The following is a 17167-nucleotide window of genomic DNA, read 5'->3' as shown; positions in this document are numbered from 1 at the left end:
CTAACGTCATACAAGGGCTGAATTTTAACATCATTATTGCCTTAACGTTATATACACAAGTTTGACAGAGAGTTAGTTGCTTATGAACTACTTTATTTGATGATTTTTCTTATTATTTAAAGAATGCTAACGCAAAACTCTCGTTTCCATAGATACGTAAAGAAGCGCCATTTTGAATGGGTCAACTGTCCAAGACACCATATGTATATACTGTATATGATCTCATTATGAGCTCAAATCATGATTTTTCTCCCAAAAATCTACAACATTGTTCATTGTACGACATTTAAATGTACAAATTGATGATAATGTATGAGAAAAGCAACAGGAATCACCTTTACTCACATATGTATGTTTATTTTCTGAGAGACTTCACACTGCAGCAGCATTAGCTTATAGCTGCTGGCTAGCTGAGTTTACAGTTTTGTTTTTTTTTTTAGTTTATTTCTGTTCAGTTCTCTTTAACATGGTGACCGTATTTAGCTGTCTTTTATTCCCCTATTTTTGATTTGTGCCAGAGTTTGCACTGTTTATCATGATGATGGATGATGTCGCTAATAATTGCTCTAATGTTGAGTTTAAAGTCTGCCCTGCTAACTTGTTATTTAATCAAATTAAATATGAATATGCTAAGAATACACAAGTTTTACACAAATATTACAGTTTGTGGTTTTATTTCTTCTTGTTTAAACTATCCATTACCGATTCCTGTTAGTTAGAAATTAACAATAGGTTTTGTGATCTCGATTCTCATCTTTCAATCTCGATTTATTAGTAAAAACAAATTATCATAATTATTGTGGAAATATTGTGTATTCCCAAAGAAATTATTAGTGTGGAAAGGGGTATAAACGTCACAATAAGTATAAAAATTCCTGTACAAGACTAGTATCTCATGATTTAAAGATCATTATTTTAAAGATCATTATTTTATTTCAGATTTATTATTATAGTTCACTTTGCAGGCAGTTTAAACAGTGTATTAACATCCAAAAATGACGTCTTTAATTATTTAAATTTCATGTATATATATATATATATATATATATATATATATATATATATATATATATATATATATATATATATATATATAAAAAGCATTACAATGCAGATCGACGGTCCTCAAGCGAGTTCCATTCCAAAGCTGACCTATCCAACATGGCGGACGCGGCGACGTCTTAACGAACATGGCGTCTACTCATTCGCGCTACCCTTGGTATCCCACAATGCATTGCGGGAAACGAAAACAGCAGTGAATGGCGGCGCTCGCTCTCCGCAGAGCGCCTCGGAGCTTCTCAGTGAGGAACATCTGCTATCCGGACCGGCATATTTTTCCGCTTCTTTCAGGTCGCTTTTTGACTCGAAGAATGAAGAGAAATTAAGACGATAGACGTCTCGACAGCATGAGGTTGAAGACGAGCCTCGAGAGGTGTCGGTTCGGAGGAATATTCCGTCTTTATTCGGTGAAATGAGATGAAGCAGGCTGCTGGGATTGGCTCAGGTCTGATCTTTTTCCCTTTTCCCCCCTTTTTCTTCAGTCTCCTGTAAAAGACTGACTCTTTATTCCGATCTGGATTAAAAGATAATCGAATTAATTGACTGTGTGATCGAAGAAGAGGAGGAAGAAGAGGGAGAAGAGGAGGAGGAGGCAGGATTTTTTCTCTTTCCAGCTGGGGAATGATAATATGTCAAGACGAAAACAGACCAACCCTTTCAAAGTGAATTGTAGGTATCACAGGTATTGTAAAATATTCATTTATTTACAGTGTAAACATAAACCAAAAATATCGGATTAAATATCGGATCCTTTTTATTTCTAGGCTGTAGGTGCTGTATAACCCACATCCGCATTGCCTTACTGCTAGTGCCTGATTAATACAGCACTAACATCATATTTACATCTTTAATTATCTATAAACTTTCACTAAAACCAAGCCATATAATGAATATCTACATTTACTGACCCGGATATTGACTACTCATGGCTTCAAACCAGGAAAAATGATTAATGCATACAAGTTTAGGATCGATTTCTGTCTCTCTTTTTACTTTATTTTATTCCTGGATCCTAGACGAAGATGTAAGATAAGTCTTAAAGCCCTATTTGGACTGGATTATTCACACACACACACACACACACACACACAAAGAACTACTGCTGATCATTTTCTATAACTATAACAGAACATCCCGAAGTGTTTTATTCCTCTTACACCACACTGGTTCAACACTTAGAGGGTTTTTTAAAATTTATTAATGAACGATGTGTGGCACCTAATGTCGTGCGAAACGAGCAGGTTCCTGTTCTCACGTGGTATCGCAGCTCAAAACAATCGTTTCCTTTCACCAGCCTTGATTAGCTTTTCTCTCTCTCTTTTGGAGTCAATCAGAAACAAAAGACAAAATCGTGAAGATTTCGGACCTCGGACCAATTAGCAGACGCTGAGACTGGAGACTCCTTCCGTCAAGTGTTAAGAAATACATTTATTCTTAGAGAAAATGTTTTATTGCGTTTTATTATTGCAGGTTAGCAGTCTAGAAGCTTTTCACGGTTCACAGTCTGTCCTTAAAACCTGGAGTCAAAATATCCACGTTTGACCCAAAGGTTTTTTTTTTGTTTGTTTTGTTTTGCTCGGTAGATCAGCTATCTCCATCTGATCCCCAGAAACAGGATTCCCTGCGAGCTTTTGTGAGCGAGTCATGCCAAAAATGCGATGAAAGATTTCCCTCAACCCCGTCACCTATGTGAAGTCGCTGTGTACGAGATAAAACTCTGCAGGCCAGTTTCGGCTAAAACTACATTGTTTTAAACTTCTTTGTTTAAAATTCTTCATTTTTTGACTGAACTACAGTGTGAATTTTCACTGTAATGGTTACTTCTACAGTTGTTATAGTTTTGGTGAATTTCTTTCTGACGGACGTCATTTTTAGGAAGTACAGATCTGGAAAGCTATAGCGACTTTTTATATCAAGAAATTTCTAGACGCACAAATGGACAGTTTCTGGTCCCAACGGGAGTTTTGTAGGAACCGCCTCGGCTCTGCTCAGTCCACAAACTGTAAAAGCGGATAATTATGTATAGATATAACATATAGGATATATGCTGTCAGCGTGAACTGGACTTTATATTCATACAAATTCTTTTAGACTTCTAGTAGAAACTTCTAGCGACAAGGTGATGTGATGAAGCGGCATCACTGATACTGTGAAGTCGATTATTTTCCTCTAACTGCACGTCCCTGATGTTTCATTCCTTTTAAACCTAAGGTATGACGTATTAACGAACGTTAGATCTATAGGTATTTATCCATTTTTAGTCACATTCACAGTTTGTGGGACTTCAGCAGGACAAGACGGTTTCCACAAGACTTCTGAAGTCCTGCAGACCAACAGAACGTTAAATAAATGATAATGAAATGATCATGCATCATCAATATTCGAGCACGTTACCACAAACTTGCCATGTGAAACTACAGAAAATATACCAACACATCCTGACCAATAAGAATGCAGCGTTTTGTTGCACTGTGGTGGAGATGAAGATGATGATAATGATGATGATCCACACATCCACACTTTATCTGTTGCTCTGTTTGCAGACAGACGCCGGTTTCTAGTTAACAGCTCGTCCTGAGGGTATACTGTTCTTTTGCATTCGAACGTTTGCTTAACAAATTCAGAGCGAACTGAACCGAAGACTCGTGGGTGGAGCTAGAAAATAGAAATGTAGATCACCAATTGGTCGATCATCGAGATAAACGTACAGATTAAAGATCCTTTTTTTATGTTTTATTTTTTTGCAGGATTTAGATATTTTACTGTGTACTTTTTTCATGTTTTATTTATTTATATAATTAATAATTTATACTTAGTATTGTCGTATTTATTAATATTAATATTTAAATTTCTTCTCTGTGATCCGTGCAAAAGTCTTCCTTCTCGACTTCCTAGTTACTATAAGCGCTTGGTATAGCGTAATAGCGCTATGGGTGCAACGTTTCGGTTGCATTTAAAGTTAGCGCTCGAGTAAAAGTATTGACACCCTCGCAAACTTGCTACCTTGACAGGAACTGGACCAGAATTCCAGAAGGTATTTCTGATTTGGAATTATTTTTCTTCCTTATGTTGTTAAGCCAGTTGCCTCCTGGTGGTCCAAATGGGAAGGTTGTGTCTGCACCGGAGTAAAATCTGTGCCAAAATCGGAACATGCGGACCAAATGATCCACTGTGGCGACCCTGAATAGGGAGCAACATGTTGTTACACCAGTTGGATAATGAGCCGTGTGTTACGTTTTCTTATTTGTACATAAATCGGGCATCGTAAAAGTATTCTTTATCAGGTGTCCCTACAGCACACACATAAACGTGACCATCAGGAGGACAGTGTTACAAGGACGTCGTAACATGATACAGGGTTAAAGTGATCCTCGTTACACGAAGCTCACGGTGTAGAACCTTTATGTTTGTTAGATTGAGGGCGTGAGCTGTTCAGTATGCAGATCTTCGACGTTAACGCAGACGTTAGCACACAAACTCATAATTGCACAGATCATCAGCCGATACATACGTTTCATTTCCTCTAGAAGCTAATTTAAAGTGTTCACACCATCACAGGGTACAAGCGCCTCCACCCATGCAGACATTTCCTGTGTGTGTGTGTGTGTGTGTGTTTGCTCTGTCTGTCTGTCTGTCTGTCTGAGTGTGATATTTGGATGCCATGAATTCAAGGCCACCCCACAGCTCTGTGTTTAAAGTTTTGGCATACTCTGTCTCTTTTGTATGTTTTGTTTGCCCCCCCCCCACCCCCGCCAAAAACTCTTCGCCCCGGTGCATCTCGGACCCTTTTCAGTCGTTGTCTGTCTGCTGATGAGTCTGTCTCTTTGTCTGGATTCGGTCAGACACTGCGTCATCTGCCTACAGACACACAGACGTGGAGATAACATCAGAGTGGCAGCGAGAACGAGACGGGAAGAGGGAGGGGGAAGGGAGGGTAGATAGACAGATGTACAGACAGAGCCTGGCTGAACGAGTGTAGAGGGGGGGGATGGGTATCTCTCACATCAATCACTGGCTGCGAGCCGTCGAGTCGAGTCGGCCTGTTGTGGCAGTTTTGCAGTTGAATGCTGAGACCGTCTTTCCTCATGCAAATCTGATGGCGTGTGAGAGAGAGAGAGAGAGAGAGAGAGAGAGACAGACGGATTGGTGGAGGGGATGGTGTTCAGTGTGTCTTCTGTTTAAGAAACAATCGCAAAAATCTTAAACTACTAACGTAAAGTTTACATGCAACTTTACAGTTACATGTAAAATTGTAGAAAAATTGTACTGGACTTTATGGGATTAAATACAGTTTACGCTTCGTATTGGTCATATTTTTGGGCGGCTGGAACAGATTATCCGCTTTTACATTATTTCTGATGGGGAAATTCATTTCACAATACAAATTTTCATCTCCAGAACGAATTTAATTTCTATGCTGAGGTTCCACTGTACAGAGATATAACAAAGAAAATCCTAAAGCCTGTGAGGAAGAAGTGGAGATCATCGGTACCGTCCGGTTAGCTGATCTGATTGTGTTTAAATACAACATACAGCTCCGGACAGCTCAGGCAGGGGGCGGGGCTTATTTCATTCATACTCTTGACAAAACCTGTCAATCAAACGGCAGCACGTTAGTAAGAGATGTAAATGAGGTGAGGGAGGGGTGGGAGGTAAATAAATACGTGAAACATGCAATATTTCCATTTTTTATAAGTTTCTTTCACTGCAGAATTTACAGAACTTTAGCAGATAATATTAGAAATAGAATTCTGGTTTGTTTATTGTTTTGCTTTATAGATTTCTTTAAGTTTTTCTTCCTGAATTTAATATTAACTAATTAACTGTCCAGCACAAAACAATAAAATGAGCTTCAATCTCTGTTTCTTATGTGGCAGTCAGTCATTCAATCATTAAGGCTCAGAGCTTTAATGAATGAATGAGATGTTTATAAACGTGTTATAACTGTATATAGAGTAAATAAACTTCAGTAGCCTGAGGAAGTACTCTGAGGTATTGTTTACTAATGCGGAAAATTCCAGAAAAATAACACGTGTACAGCGTTTTGTTCTCTCTCTATCATTTTTTTTTAATTTTTTTTTTTAAAGTACATATAGCTCGATAATAGATAGTGAGTTTATTTATTTATTTATTTATTTATTTATTTATTTATTTATTAAATGCTAGAGATGTTCATTTATCAGTGGTATATAAACATAACTTTCCGTCTGGACTGTGTAGTATGACACGACATGCTACAGGCATATCTCAGCTAGCTATAAAGTTATATATAACGGGACATGGGGGAAAGTAGGAGGTTGTGGGAGGAGCCTACTATTCAAATGGACAAGGGTGCTAATACTTAACCCACTGGAAAAGCGCACTTTCTCATTGCAGTTGCATTTCTATCGATTGTTTACACAGCCCCTTGTTTTCTCAGTCGTTCTCTCCGGGTTCGTCCACAGGGCCGTTTCACATGACAGGCTTCTCTGGCCTTCAACACGCTTCGGAGATGGAGGCGAAAGACGACTTTGCTGAAAACCCCGCATGCCACAGCGCCGACTGCGGAGACCTGGACGAGCAGGACGGTACCACCGGTGGGTGAACCTCCCAGACACGCAGACGGTGGTGGAATCTCCTCATGCTAACGAGCCGCGTTTTTCTTTTTCAGACGATAGCGACAGCGACTTGGACAAAGAGAACTCCTCCGGTTCCTCGTGCGATGACAACATGGCGTGTCACAAGGCGAGCCAGTGCAACGTTCACGGCGGAGGCATGAAGGAGGTGAGACTGGCGGCTTTAACCAGCAGAACTACAGTGCTGTAGAATTCGGGATTCTGATTGGTTGATTCATTTCCTACAGCATCGCTTCCTTGCTGCTGCAAATGACAAGTTTAAAGGATTACCATGTGGTAGGGTTTCCATAGTAACATCACGCATCATCATATCTGGAATAAAATGAGCACGCAAAAGGAAGTGGTACGTTGGGAAATAACCCCTTTAGAGCGAAAGCTGAGTCATTTAAGAAAGATTGCTGACGTAAGGCTGAACAGGATCGAATCGGGCCCCGATTCGAGGAGTTCCTCCGTGCAGCGGGAGACGAGGAAAAGGCGTCCTGGGTGTTATTTCAGAAGCGTGATTCATGCCGCTATGGCAACACGGTACAAAGCGTCACCACGACAGTCGAGATGACTCACACAGATTTGTAGGTGACGCTCATGTTCCACGCTAACGCCTCCTCGTTGTCGTTGGCAGCTACACGAGCGTGGCAGAATGAACAGCACAGATAGTGTGTGTGTGAGAAAAAGTCACACACTGGGCACATGATACTACAGCATCACACCTCCCACACATCCACACACACACACACACACACACAATGGCTGCACATTCTGGAGTGATTATCATTCAGGGCTTCAGCTCCATGTGGATATCATCTCTACTCATACACAGCTTATTTAGTTATTTATTTATTTTTATTTAAAAAAAAACATTCTTTATGAATCCAGAATGATCTGTACCCTGATCGAGTCCCTGTGCCTGTAAAAAAAAAAAAAAAAGAGCGAGGCGGTTCTCTGGAGAATGTGTCTTGGAACGGCGGCAAAGGAAGCCAATACTTTTGAAACGCAATGTAGGTGCCTTTCTTTTGGCTGAATCTCAGACACTGCCATTCTGTGGAGTAAACAGTACGCTATGATCAATACATTATACTCTACATAACCAACAAATAGAGTGACCAGAGAGCCCTGACCTATAGATTTGAATTTATACTATTAAATTGATGTCTGATGTAAACGATTTAAATAGAAACTGTTCTGACTTCACGACTCGCTCATGTCTAAATGTAGGATGGTGTGAGGTGTGTTACTGTAAACCTTTGCTGTTAGTGTAAATGTTTACTGCTTTTTTTTAAGCACTTCCTGTGTGTGTATGTTGTGTTCTTTAGGAGAGCGAGAGGGAATCAGACCTGGGGGGTAATTATGCGTGTCCCATCTGCACCCTGGAGTTCGTCAGTCCTGATCAACTCATTGCACACGTCTACCAGGTGAGGACATCGTCACTACCCCCACTGTTACTACCACCATCACCACCATTATTATTTCATCATCAACACCATCACTATTATTATCTCATCATCATCAACACCATCACCATTATTATCTCATCATCAACACCATCACCATTATTATCTCATCATCAACACCATCACCATTATTATCTCATCATCAACACCATCACCATTATTATCTCATCATCAACACCATCACCATTATTATCTCATCATCATCAACACCATTATTATCTCATCATCAACACCATCACCATTATTTCATCAACACCATCACCATTATTATCTCATTATCATCAACACCATCACCATTATTATCTCATTATCATCAACACCATCACCATTATTATCTCATCATCAACACCATCACCAACACCATCACCATTGTTCTCATCAACACCATCACCATTATTATCTCATCATCAACACCATCACCATTATTATCTCATCATCAACACCATCACCATTATTATCTCATCATCATCAACACCATCACCATTATTATCTCATCATCAACACCATCACCATTATTATCTCATCAACACCATCACCATTATTATCTCATCATCATCAACACCATCACCATTATTTCATCAACACCATCACCATTATTTCATCAACACCATCACCATTATTATCTCAACACCATCACCATTATTTCATCATCAACACCATCACCATTATTATCTCATCATTAACACCATCACCATTATTATCTCATCATTAACACCATTACCATTATTATCTCATCATTAACACCATCACCATTATTATCTCATCATCAACACCATCACCATTATTATCTCATCATCAACACCATCACCATTATTATCTCATCATCAACACCATCACCATTATTATCTCATCATCATCAACACCATCACCATTATTATCTCATCATCAACACCATCACCATTATTATCTCATCAACACCATCACCATTATTATCTTATCATCATCAACACCATCACCATTATTATCTCAACACCATCACCATTATTTCATCAACACCATCACCATTATTATCTCAACACCATCACCATTATTTCATCATCAACACCATCACCATTATTTCATCATCAACACCATCACCATTATTATCTCATCATTAACACCATTACCATTATTATCTCATCATTAACACCATCACCATTATTATCTCATCATCAACACCATCACCATTATTATCTCATCATCAACACCATCACCATTATTATCTCATCATCAACACCATCACCATTATTATCTCATCATCATCAACACCATCACCATTATTTCATCAACACCATCACCATTATTATCTCAACACCATCACCATTATTTCATCAACACCATCACCATTATTATCTCATCATTAACACCATCACCATTATCTCATCATTAACACCATCACCATTATTATCTCATCATCAACACCATCACCATTATTATCTCATCATCAACACCATCACCATTATTATCTCATCATTAACACCATTACCATTATTATCTCATCATTAACACCATTATCATTATTATCTCATCATTAACACCATTATCATTATTATCTCATCATTAACATCATTATCATTATTATCTCATCATCAACACCATCACCATTATTATCTCATCATCATCAACACCATCACCATTATTATCTCATCATCATCAACACCATTACCATTATTTCATCATCAACACCATCACCATTATTATCTCATCATCAACACCATCACCATTATCATCTCATCATCATCAGCACCATCACCATTATCATCTCATCATCATCAGCACCATCACCATTATCATCTCATCATCATCAGCACCATTACCATTATTTCATCATCAACACCATCACCATTATTATCTCATCATCAACACCATCACCATTATCATCTCATCATCATCAGCACCATCACCATTATCATCTCATCATCATCAGCACCATCACCATTATCATCTCATCATCATCAGCACCATCACCATTATTATCTCATCATCAGCACCATCACCATTATTATCTCATCATCAACACCATCACCATTATTATCTCATCATCAACACCATCACCATTATTATCTCATCATCAACACCATCACCATTATTATCTCATCATCAACACCATCACCATTATTATCTCATCAACACCATCACCATTATTTCATCAACACCATTACCATTATTCTCATTATCATCAACACCATCACCATTATTATCTCATCATCAACACCATCACCATTATTATCTCATTATCATCAACACCATCACCATTATTATCTCATCATCAACAGCATCACCAACACCATTGTTCTCATCAACACCATCACCATTATTATCTCATCATCAGCACCATTATTATCTCATCAACAGCACCATCACCATTCTCATCATCAACACCATCACCATTATTATCTTATCAACACCATCACCATTATTATCTCATCATCAACACCATCGCCATTATCTCATCATCATCAACACCATCACCATTATCTCATCATCAACACCATCACCATTATTATCTCATCATCATCAACACCATCACCATTATTATCTCATCAACACCATCACATTATTATCTCATCATCAACACCATCGCCATTATCTCATCATCATCAACACCATCGCCATTATCTCATCATCATCAACACCATCACCATTATCTCATCATCAACACCATTACCATTATTATTTCATCATCAACACCATCACCATTATTATCTCATCATCAACACCACCACCATTATTATCTCATCATCAACACCATTACCATTATTATCTCATCATCATCAACACCATCACCATTATTATCTCATCATCAACACCATTACCATTATTATCTCCTCATCATCAACACCATTACCATTATTATTTCATCAACACCATCACCATTATTATCTCATCATCAACACCATCACCATTATTATCTCAACACCATCACCATTACCATTATTATCTCATCATCAACACCACGACCAACACCATCACCATTATTATCTCATCATCAACACTAAAATCATTGGTACCATGATTATCATTACTATCACCTCAATCACAACCTCCACCAGCACCACCATTATATTCTCCATCACTTTAATCATCAGTACCACTATTGTCATTACCATAATAGACATCACCTCCACCACCATATTCACCATCACAGACACATTTACCATCACAATTAGCACCACCATTATCAGTGCCACCATCACCACCATGACATTCACTATCGCTGCCATTACCAGCATTGTCACCATCACCATTAAATTCACCATCACTGCCATCTCCACCACCCTCACCATTATATTCTCCACCATCACCACCTAAATAATCACCAGTACCACTATTATCACCATAATAGGCATCACCTCTATCACAACCACCACCACCATTATCATCAGTGCTACCATCACCACCACCAGGATATTCACCATCGCTGTCATTACTATCACCACCATCACTATAATCATCATTACCACTATTATCATCATCACTATCACAGACATTACCTCTATCACAACCACCACCACCATATTCACCTTCACTGCCACCACAACCATTATATTCACTACCACCATCACCATATTCACCATCATCACCATCATAAGCATTAACTTAATCAGTCATCAACACCATCATGATATTCACCATCATCACTACAACCACAATTAACTTAACCATCATTACCATCATGATATTCACCATCGTAGTCATCACCACCATTACAATTATCACCACCACCACCTTCACCACCATTATTAGTGCCAGCCTAACTACCACATTCACAATCACTGCTATCACCACCACCTCTACAACTACCATTTTATTCCCCACATCATCCATCATTACCATCACCATCATCATCTCTGCTGGACTTTTTTCCACTGCACAAGAAAACTAGACCTTTTTCCATCAGCCCTCAAATCATCTACTCATTCTAGACTAATACACTGACAAGAAATAATGGCACTTGGGGGTGGGACAATTAGTTCCATATTTGTTGGACATTTCACACAATTAAAATAACACCGACCAAAAAATGGTTTAAGTGTTGCTGTCCAATACACTGTGCTGTTCCAGCCTGCACAAACAATTATAAAAAATGGTCATAATTTTCATTTCCTCACAATACATGACTGAACCAGATGAGCCAATCAGATGAGGGAACTGCGTTAATCCAGACTCTTCTTCGATGTGTAAAGATATTTCATGTTGTTGGAAAAATAAACTATAAATGAAAACCTCTAATCCTATTTGGGACAGATCTAGATCTCGAAATGTTAATGTCCAGTGGAAAATGCTCTTTAAGTGCTGTTAGAGGTGTTAATTTGCGAGCAGGAAGAGAGCTCACTTATAGCATCCCAGCCGGCGTAATCGAATAAAGGATCTGTTGATGGACCTGAATATGAATGAAGATTCTCTCTCTGTTTGTCTATCTCTCATATCGTGAGCAGCACACATCGACGGTGGGCGGCAATAAGAGTTACGTGTGTCCGGTGTGTGGACGAGCTCTCGGCTCACCCGGCTCTCTCGGACGTCACCTCCTCATTCATTCAGATGACCGACTGTCCAACTGTGCCGTGTGTGGAGCTCGCTTCACCGACACCAACAACTTCAACAGGTCCGTAACCCAAACGCTCGTCCAGCTTACCCACACCTCGGACGTGTCTATTATAACGCTAAAGAGGCCGAAAGTGGTCAGTATCGATAACAGTAACCTGCACTCATGTCTCTATAAACTTGAATCAATGCCGAGAGAGAGAAAAAAAAAATGCTCAAAAAATTAACAAAATCCTAACCATCTAGTGAATCATGATTTACTAACTCTCTGACTGAATTGAATATCTGTTTAAAATTGTTTTTGAATCAAACTGGAAGTGAATCGTGAATCGAACTGACATCCGTTTAGTGTAACAACTCGTTTCTGATTTACAAAAATTGCTTTTGAATCGAATTGTAAAATACCTGCAAATTGAATCGACTCCTTGTCATGGATTCACATTACTGAATCAGATATCAGAGTCTTCTTCATGAGCATTCGGTATTTCTAAATAAATATATCATATCATATCATAACACTAGCTATATTTAAACAAACTCATCAGTGTGAAGATTAACACCGTTATCTTATGTTGTGTTTCCACACTGCAGGGAAAAGCTGAAAGAGTTCCTCAGTGCCAGTGATTTAGAGAGCGGCAGTGGAGATCAGACCTGCTCCATGGTCTCCGTGTCTGATGGTCACATGTCCATCCACGGCGCTAATCACGGAGCCACCGCAGGCTCGGGTTTCCCCCCGCTCCCGGGAAGCCTCCTGTCCTCTGGATCTGCGCTGCCCTCTTTCCCAGACACCCTCAACCCGCTGCCGGACTTGTTAAACCCCATGCCGGTGTATCCTGCAGGCGTTCTGCTGGTGTGCAACAGCTGTGCGGCGTATCAGCAGCTGGCGGACAGTCCGTCCTCGGCAATGAGGAAGTGGGCGACGCGGCGCAGGAACGAACCGGCCGAGGCACGGATGCAGCGGCTGGAGCGCGAACGCGTGGCCAAGAAGAGCAAGCGTGAGCGCGAGACGCCCGAGGAGCGCGAGCTTAGACGGCTGCGCGACCGCGAGGCCAAGCGCATGCAGCGGCTGCAGGAGACGCAGGAACAGCGAGCGCGACGGCTGCAGCGAGACCGAGAGGCCATGCGCCTCAAACGCGCCACCGAGACGCCCGAAAGGAGACAAGCACGGCTGGTGCGCGAGCGAGAGGCTAAGAGACTCAAGCGGCGACTCGATAAGCTTGAACCGGCGCTGCGCGCACAGATCGAGCACGATCCCGCCGCCGTGGCCGCACTTACCGCCGACGTCAACCTCTTCCAGTTCCCCTTCCCTGTCCCCGTCTCCTCCATGGACAACGGACTGTTTATGAAGCTGCCCTAATCCGACTAACACACACGCAGACTAGCAGTGCGTGTCGGATTTCTTCTTACATGTAAGATCGGATTCTTATCAAGACTGGTCACATGATCACTGGTCAAAAGGTCTAGGTTTATTTATAAGCAGGTGAGGTTTGATCCGAGTTTCAGCCAGAGTTCGCATAACCGTCTTCTCCTGCGGGTTTTTAGAACCACGGCTGGTGTGTTAGCGGCCGGTTATATTTAGTACAACAAGCCTCAGGAGTGAAAATAAGGCTGGTGGTGATGTCACATGATATCTTTTTTTAGAGGAACAAACTTCCCTTTGCACAGTTCTATTTATTTTTCTGGTGTTTTCGAGCCTCAGTAGCTGTCCTGTTTTCACCTGAGCACAAACAGACACTCCGTTATTTATACACCACAGCAGGGTAAAGACTGTGTGACGTCCCTGCCTTAAGAACAAGCATGTTTTTAGAGATCTAGTTTGCATGCGGACCTACAGTCAGGAGGAAGAGATGTGGAGCCACGCCCTCACACGCCCCGCCCTCTTATCGGCCGGAGTTTACCTGTAGCTACGACTCCTCCTTCCTGCTGCAGCTCCGATCCACAGATTCAACTACCTCGTCTCAGGACTGCTCTGTGCTCCAAACTCTTCTGTCTGGACTGCAGGGACTCGACACACACACACACACACACACACACACACACACACTGAAACAGTGGTTTTGGTGTAAAGCTGCTTTCATAAGGATGTCATAGTAGCTGTCAGATTTAGATTTTTATGCATCAGAATTACTAGAATGTAATCATGAATCAACCAATAGGAGGCCGTTGGGGGCAGGACTTGAGCAAAATTCTCAGAATCATCCTACTACACAGAACTTCCTAAATTTTGCTTATGACTTTGAGCTGAAATGTTGCATTAGTTTAAATAAAAGTTGAAATATTAGCAAATTAGTGCAGTTTACAGGACCTGTTTCATACAGCGCCATCTAGTGTCCTGTTCTGGCATTATTTAAAACTTTCTGCATATTTCTTCTTTTACTGTTCTTACAATACCCACTAAATCCTGGATTCTGATTGGTTGGAAGGTGTTGATTAATTTAATTCTTTAACAGCAGTGCAGGTTTTTAGCGATGCACTCATTCTAATAAAGATGGTAGGGAGACGTTTATTCTTTGTTTAAGGAAGGAGTCCCCAGTGTCGGAGATCTGGAACGGTCAGACAGTGAATCTGGTGGTTCAGACATCATTGTGAAAGCAGCTTTATGCAGTGTGCTCTTCTGATCTGAAAAGAGGAAATGCCACTGACACACACACACACTCACTCTCTTTCTATGCTAAAACGGTGGAAACATGGCGGTCCGCGCTGAACTCCTCTGGCTTGTGGTAAACTCGAAACCTCCATACAGAACAAAACACACACACACGGGTTCCTTCTTGTCTCAGGGATGTCGAGGGTGAAGCGGTTTGTCCTGGCAGCCTGAGAGAGAAGAGAAGAAAAAAAAGAGGACAGGAACGAAGAGAAGAAGAAGCTCTTCCTCCTCCTCCTCCACCTCCTGGTGCTCCTCTTTCACTCTCTGCAGTCGAGACCATTGAGAGAAAACACTGCCTGGTCCTCGCTCTCGCTCTGCTCCTTTCAGCCACATCCACCTTGTCCGCTGCTTTCTCTCACTTCAACACCTTTGCCAAGGTTTCAGTAAGCTTTTCTCTCCGCCAGCGCTCGTCCGGCTCCGCCTCTCCGTCTGTACCGCGCTCCTGAACTCTCCTAGCGCTGTCCTAGTCGAGTCTCTGTAGAATGCTAAATGAATGCTAATGTTGCCTTTTGTCACTGGAGATTTTTTTTCCTTTCTTTAAAATGTTCTGTTTGTTTTTTATATGGAGACAGGCATGATTTCATGAGTTCTGTTTAAAATGATGATTATTATTGTGTAGAAAAAAAATCTAGATTGCATGAAAGATGCGCGAATGCAGATCCGAGGCATGTTTGTGTTCCATTCGACATTTGCATCAGAAGGTAAATATTTGAACAGACGTACACATATTTATTAAAGCTGCTGTAAGCGACGTTGGCCGCTGAAGAAAGCCACGCCTTTCCCGAAACGACAGAATTATTCTTTATGAAACATAATTGCAAATATATATTCGCAATACAAATCGTATTTTCCATGATTTATACATCTAGTAGTAAAATATCTGGCAACCCATTGGATTTATTTTTTATTTTTTTTTAATGAAAGCAGCTGTTAGCTATGTTGGCTGCTGACGAAAGCCACACCGATGATTTTATATATATATATATATATATTCGCAATCGTATTTTCTAGGATTCCTACACCCAATATTACAATATCTGCCAACCCATGGGATATTTTTTTAAATTATTATTAAAGCTGCTGTAAGCGATGTTGGCCGCTGACGAAAGCCACGCCTTTCCAAAAACTATAGAATTATTCTTCATGAAACATAATTGGAAATATATATTCGCAATTGTATTTTCTGTATACAACCGATAGTAAAATATCTGGCAACCCATGGGATTATTTTTTTAAAATTATTATTAAAGCTGATGTAAACGACGTTGGCTGCTGACGAAAACATCACCTTTCCCAAAATATATATACATTGCAAATTATATATATATATATATATATTCGCAATTGAATTGTCTATGATTTATACACCCAGTAGTAGAATATCTGGCAACCCATGGGAATTTTTTTTTTTTTTTTTAATTGTAAATAATAAAATCAGGAAAATGAGCCTGCTTTAAACTAGCTAGTTTGTCACTGAGATAGCTAAAATTCTGAGGAAATGACCAAGCTAATCCACACCTAACTGTAACCGAGATGAATTTTTATTTATTATTATTTTTTAAATATATATCTATATATTTTTTCCTCCTCCCTATTATTGTGGACCACCGGGTTTTTACCAGACCTTCCGATCTCACACCCTCCTCACTTCTTAAGTTCCTCACCCTCGCTAGTCGTCAGATTTCCCCGTTTTAGCGACGTCGGGATGTAAATAGCCGAAGTGTTCTTAAAAGTTGATTACAGCAGCAGCAGCTTTGGGTAGTGTTTACACGAGTCGAACTTCCCATCACCTCCTGAGCGATACCTCTGGAAAAAACAACAGGGTCATGGAATAACGTCTGCTTTACTCGTTAATTCCCTTCTCTTCATTCCGA

General features: G+C 40.3%; 1 protein-coding gene across 2 annotated transcripts in view; it reads left to right on the top strand.

Annotated features, from left to right (window-relative positions):
* Positions 1 to 1226: 1226 nt before the first annotated feature.
* Positions 1227 to 17167, top strand: part of znf821 (zinc finger protein 821) — a 17792-nt gene continuing 1851 nt past the window's right edge. The window contains exons 1-7 of one of the 2 annotated variants that reach the window (XM_058401607.1): positions 1228 to 1504; positions 1586 to 1728; positions 6504 to 6635; positions 6710 to 6822; positions 7985 to 8083; positions 12541 to 12707; positions 13238 to 17167. The exon at positions 13238 to 17167 is cut by the window's right edge and continues 1851 nt beyond it. In XM_058401607.1, coding sequence (XP_058257590.1) covers positions 1689 to 1728; positions 6504 to 6635; positions 6710 to 6822; positions 7985 to 8083; positions 12541 to 12707; positions 13238 to 14003 — 1317 coding nt within the window. In that variant the 5' untranslated portion in view covers positions 1228 to 1504; positions 1586 to 1688 and the 3' untranslated portion in view covers positions 14004 to 17167. Of the gene's footprint in view, positions 1742 to 6503; positions 6636 to 6709; positions 6823 to 7984; positions 8084 to 12540; positions 12708 to 13237 lie in introns of both variants that reach the window. The other variant, XM_058401608.1, reaches the window with a different exon arrangement.

This window comes from Hemibagrus wyckioides, linkage group LG10, assembly GCF_019097595.1.
Source record: "Hemibagrus wyckioides isolate EC202008001 linkage group LG10, SWU_Hwy_1.0, whole genome shotgun sequence".
Taxonomy (NCBI): Eukaryota; Metazoa; Chordata; class Actinopteri; order Siluriformes; family Bagridae; genus Hemibagrus; species Hemibagrus wyckioides.
Note: the sequence above shows the minus strand (reverse complement) of the source record. Positions and strands in the feature narration are given on the sequence as shown.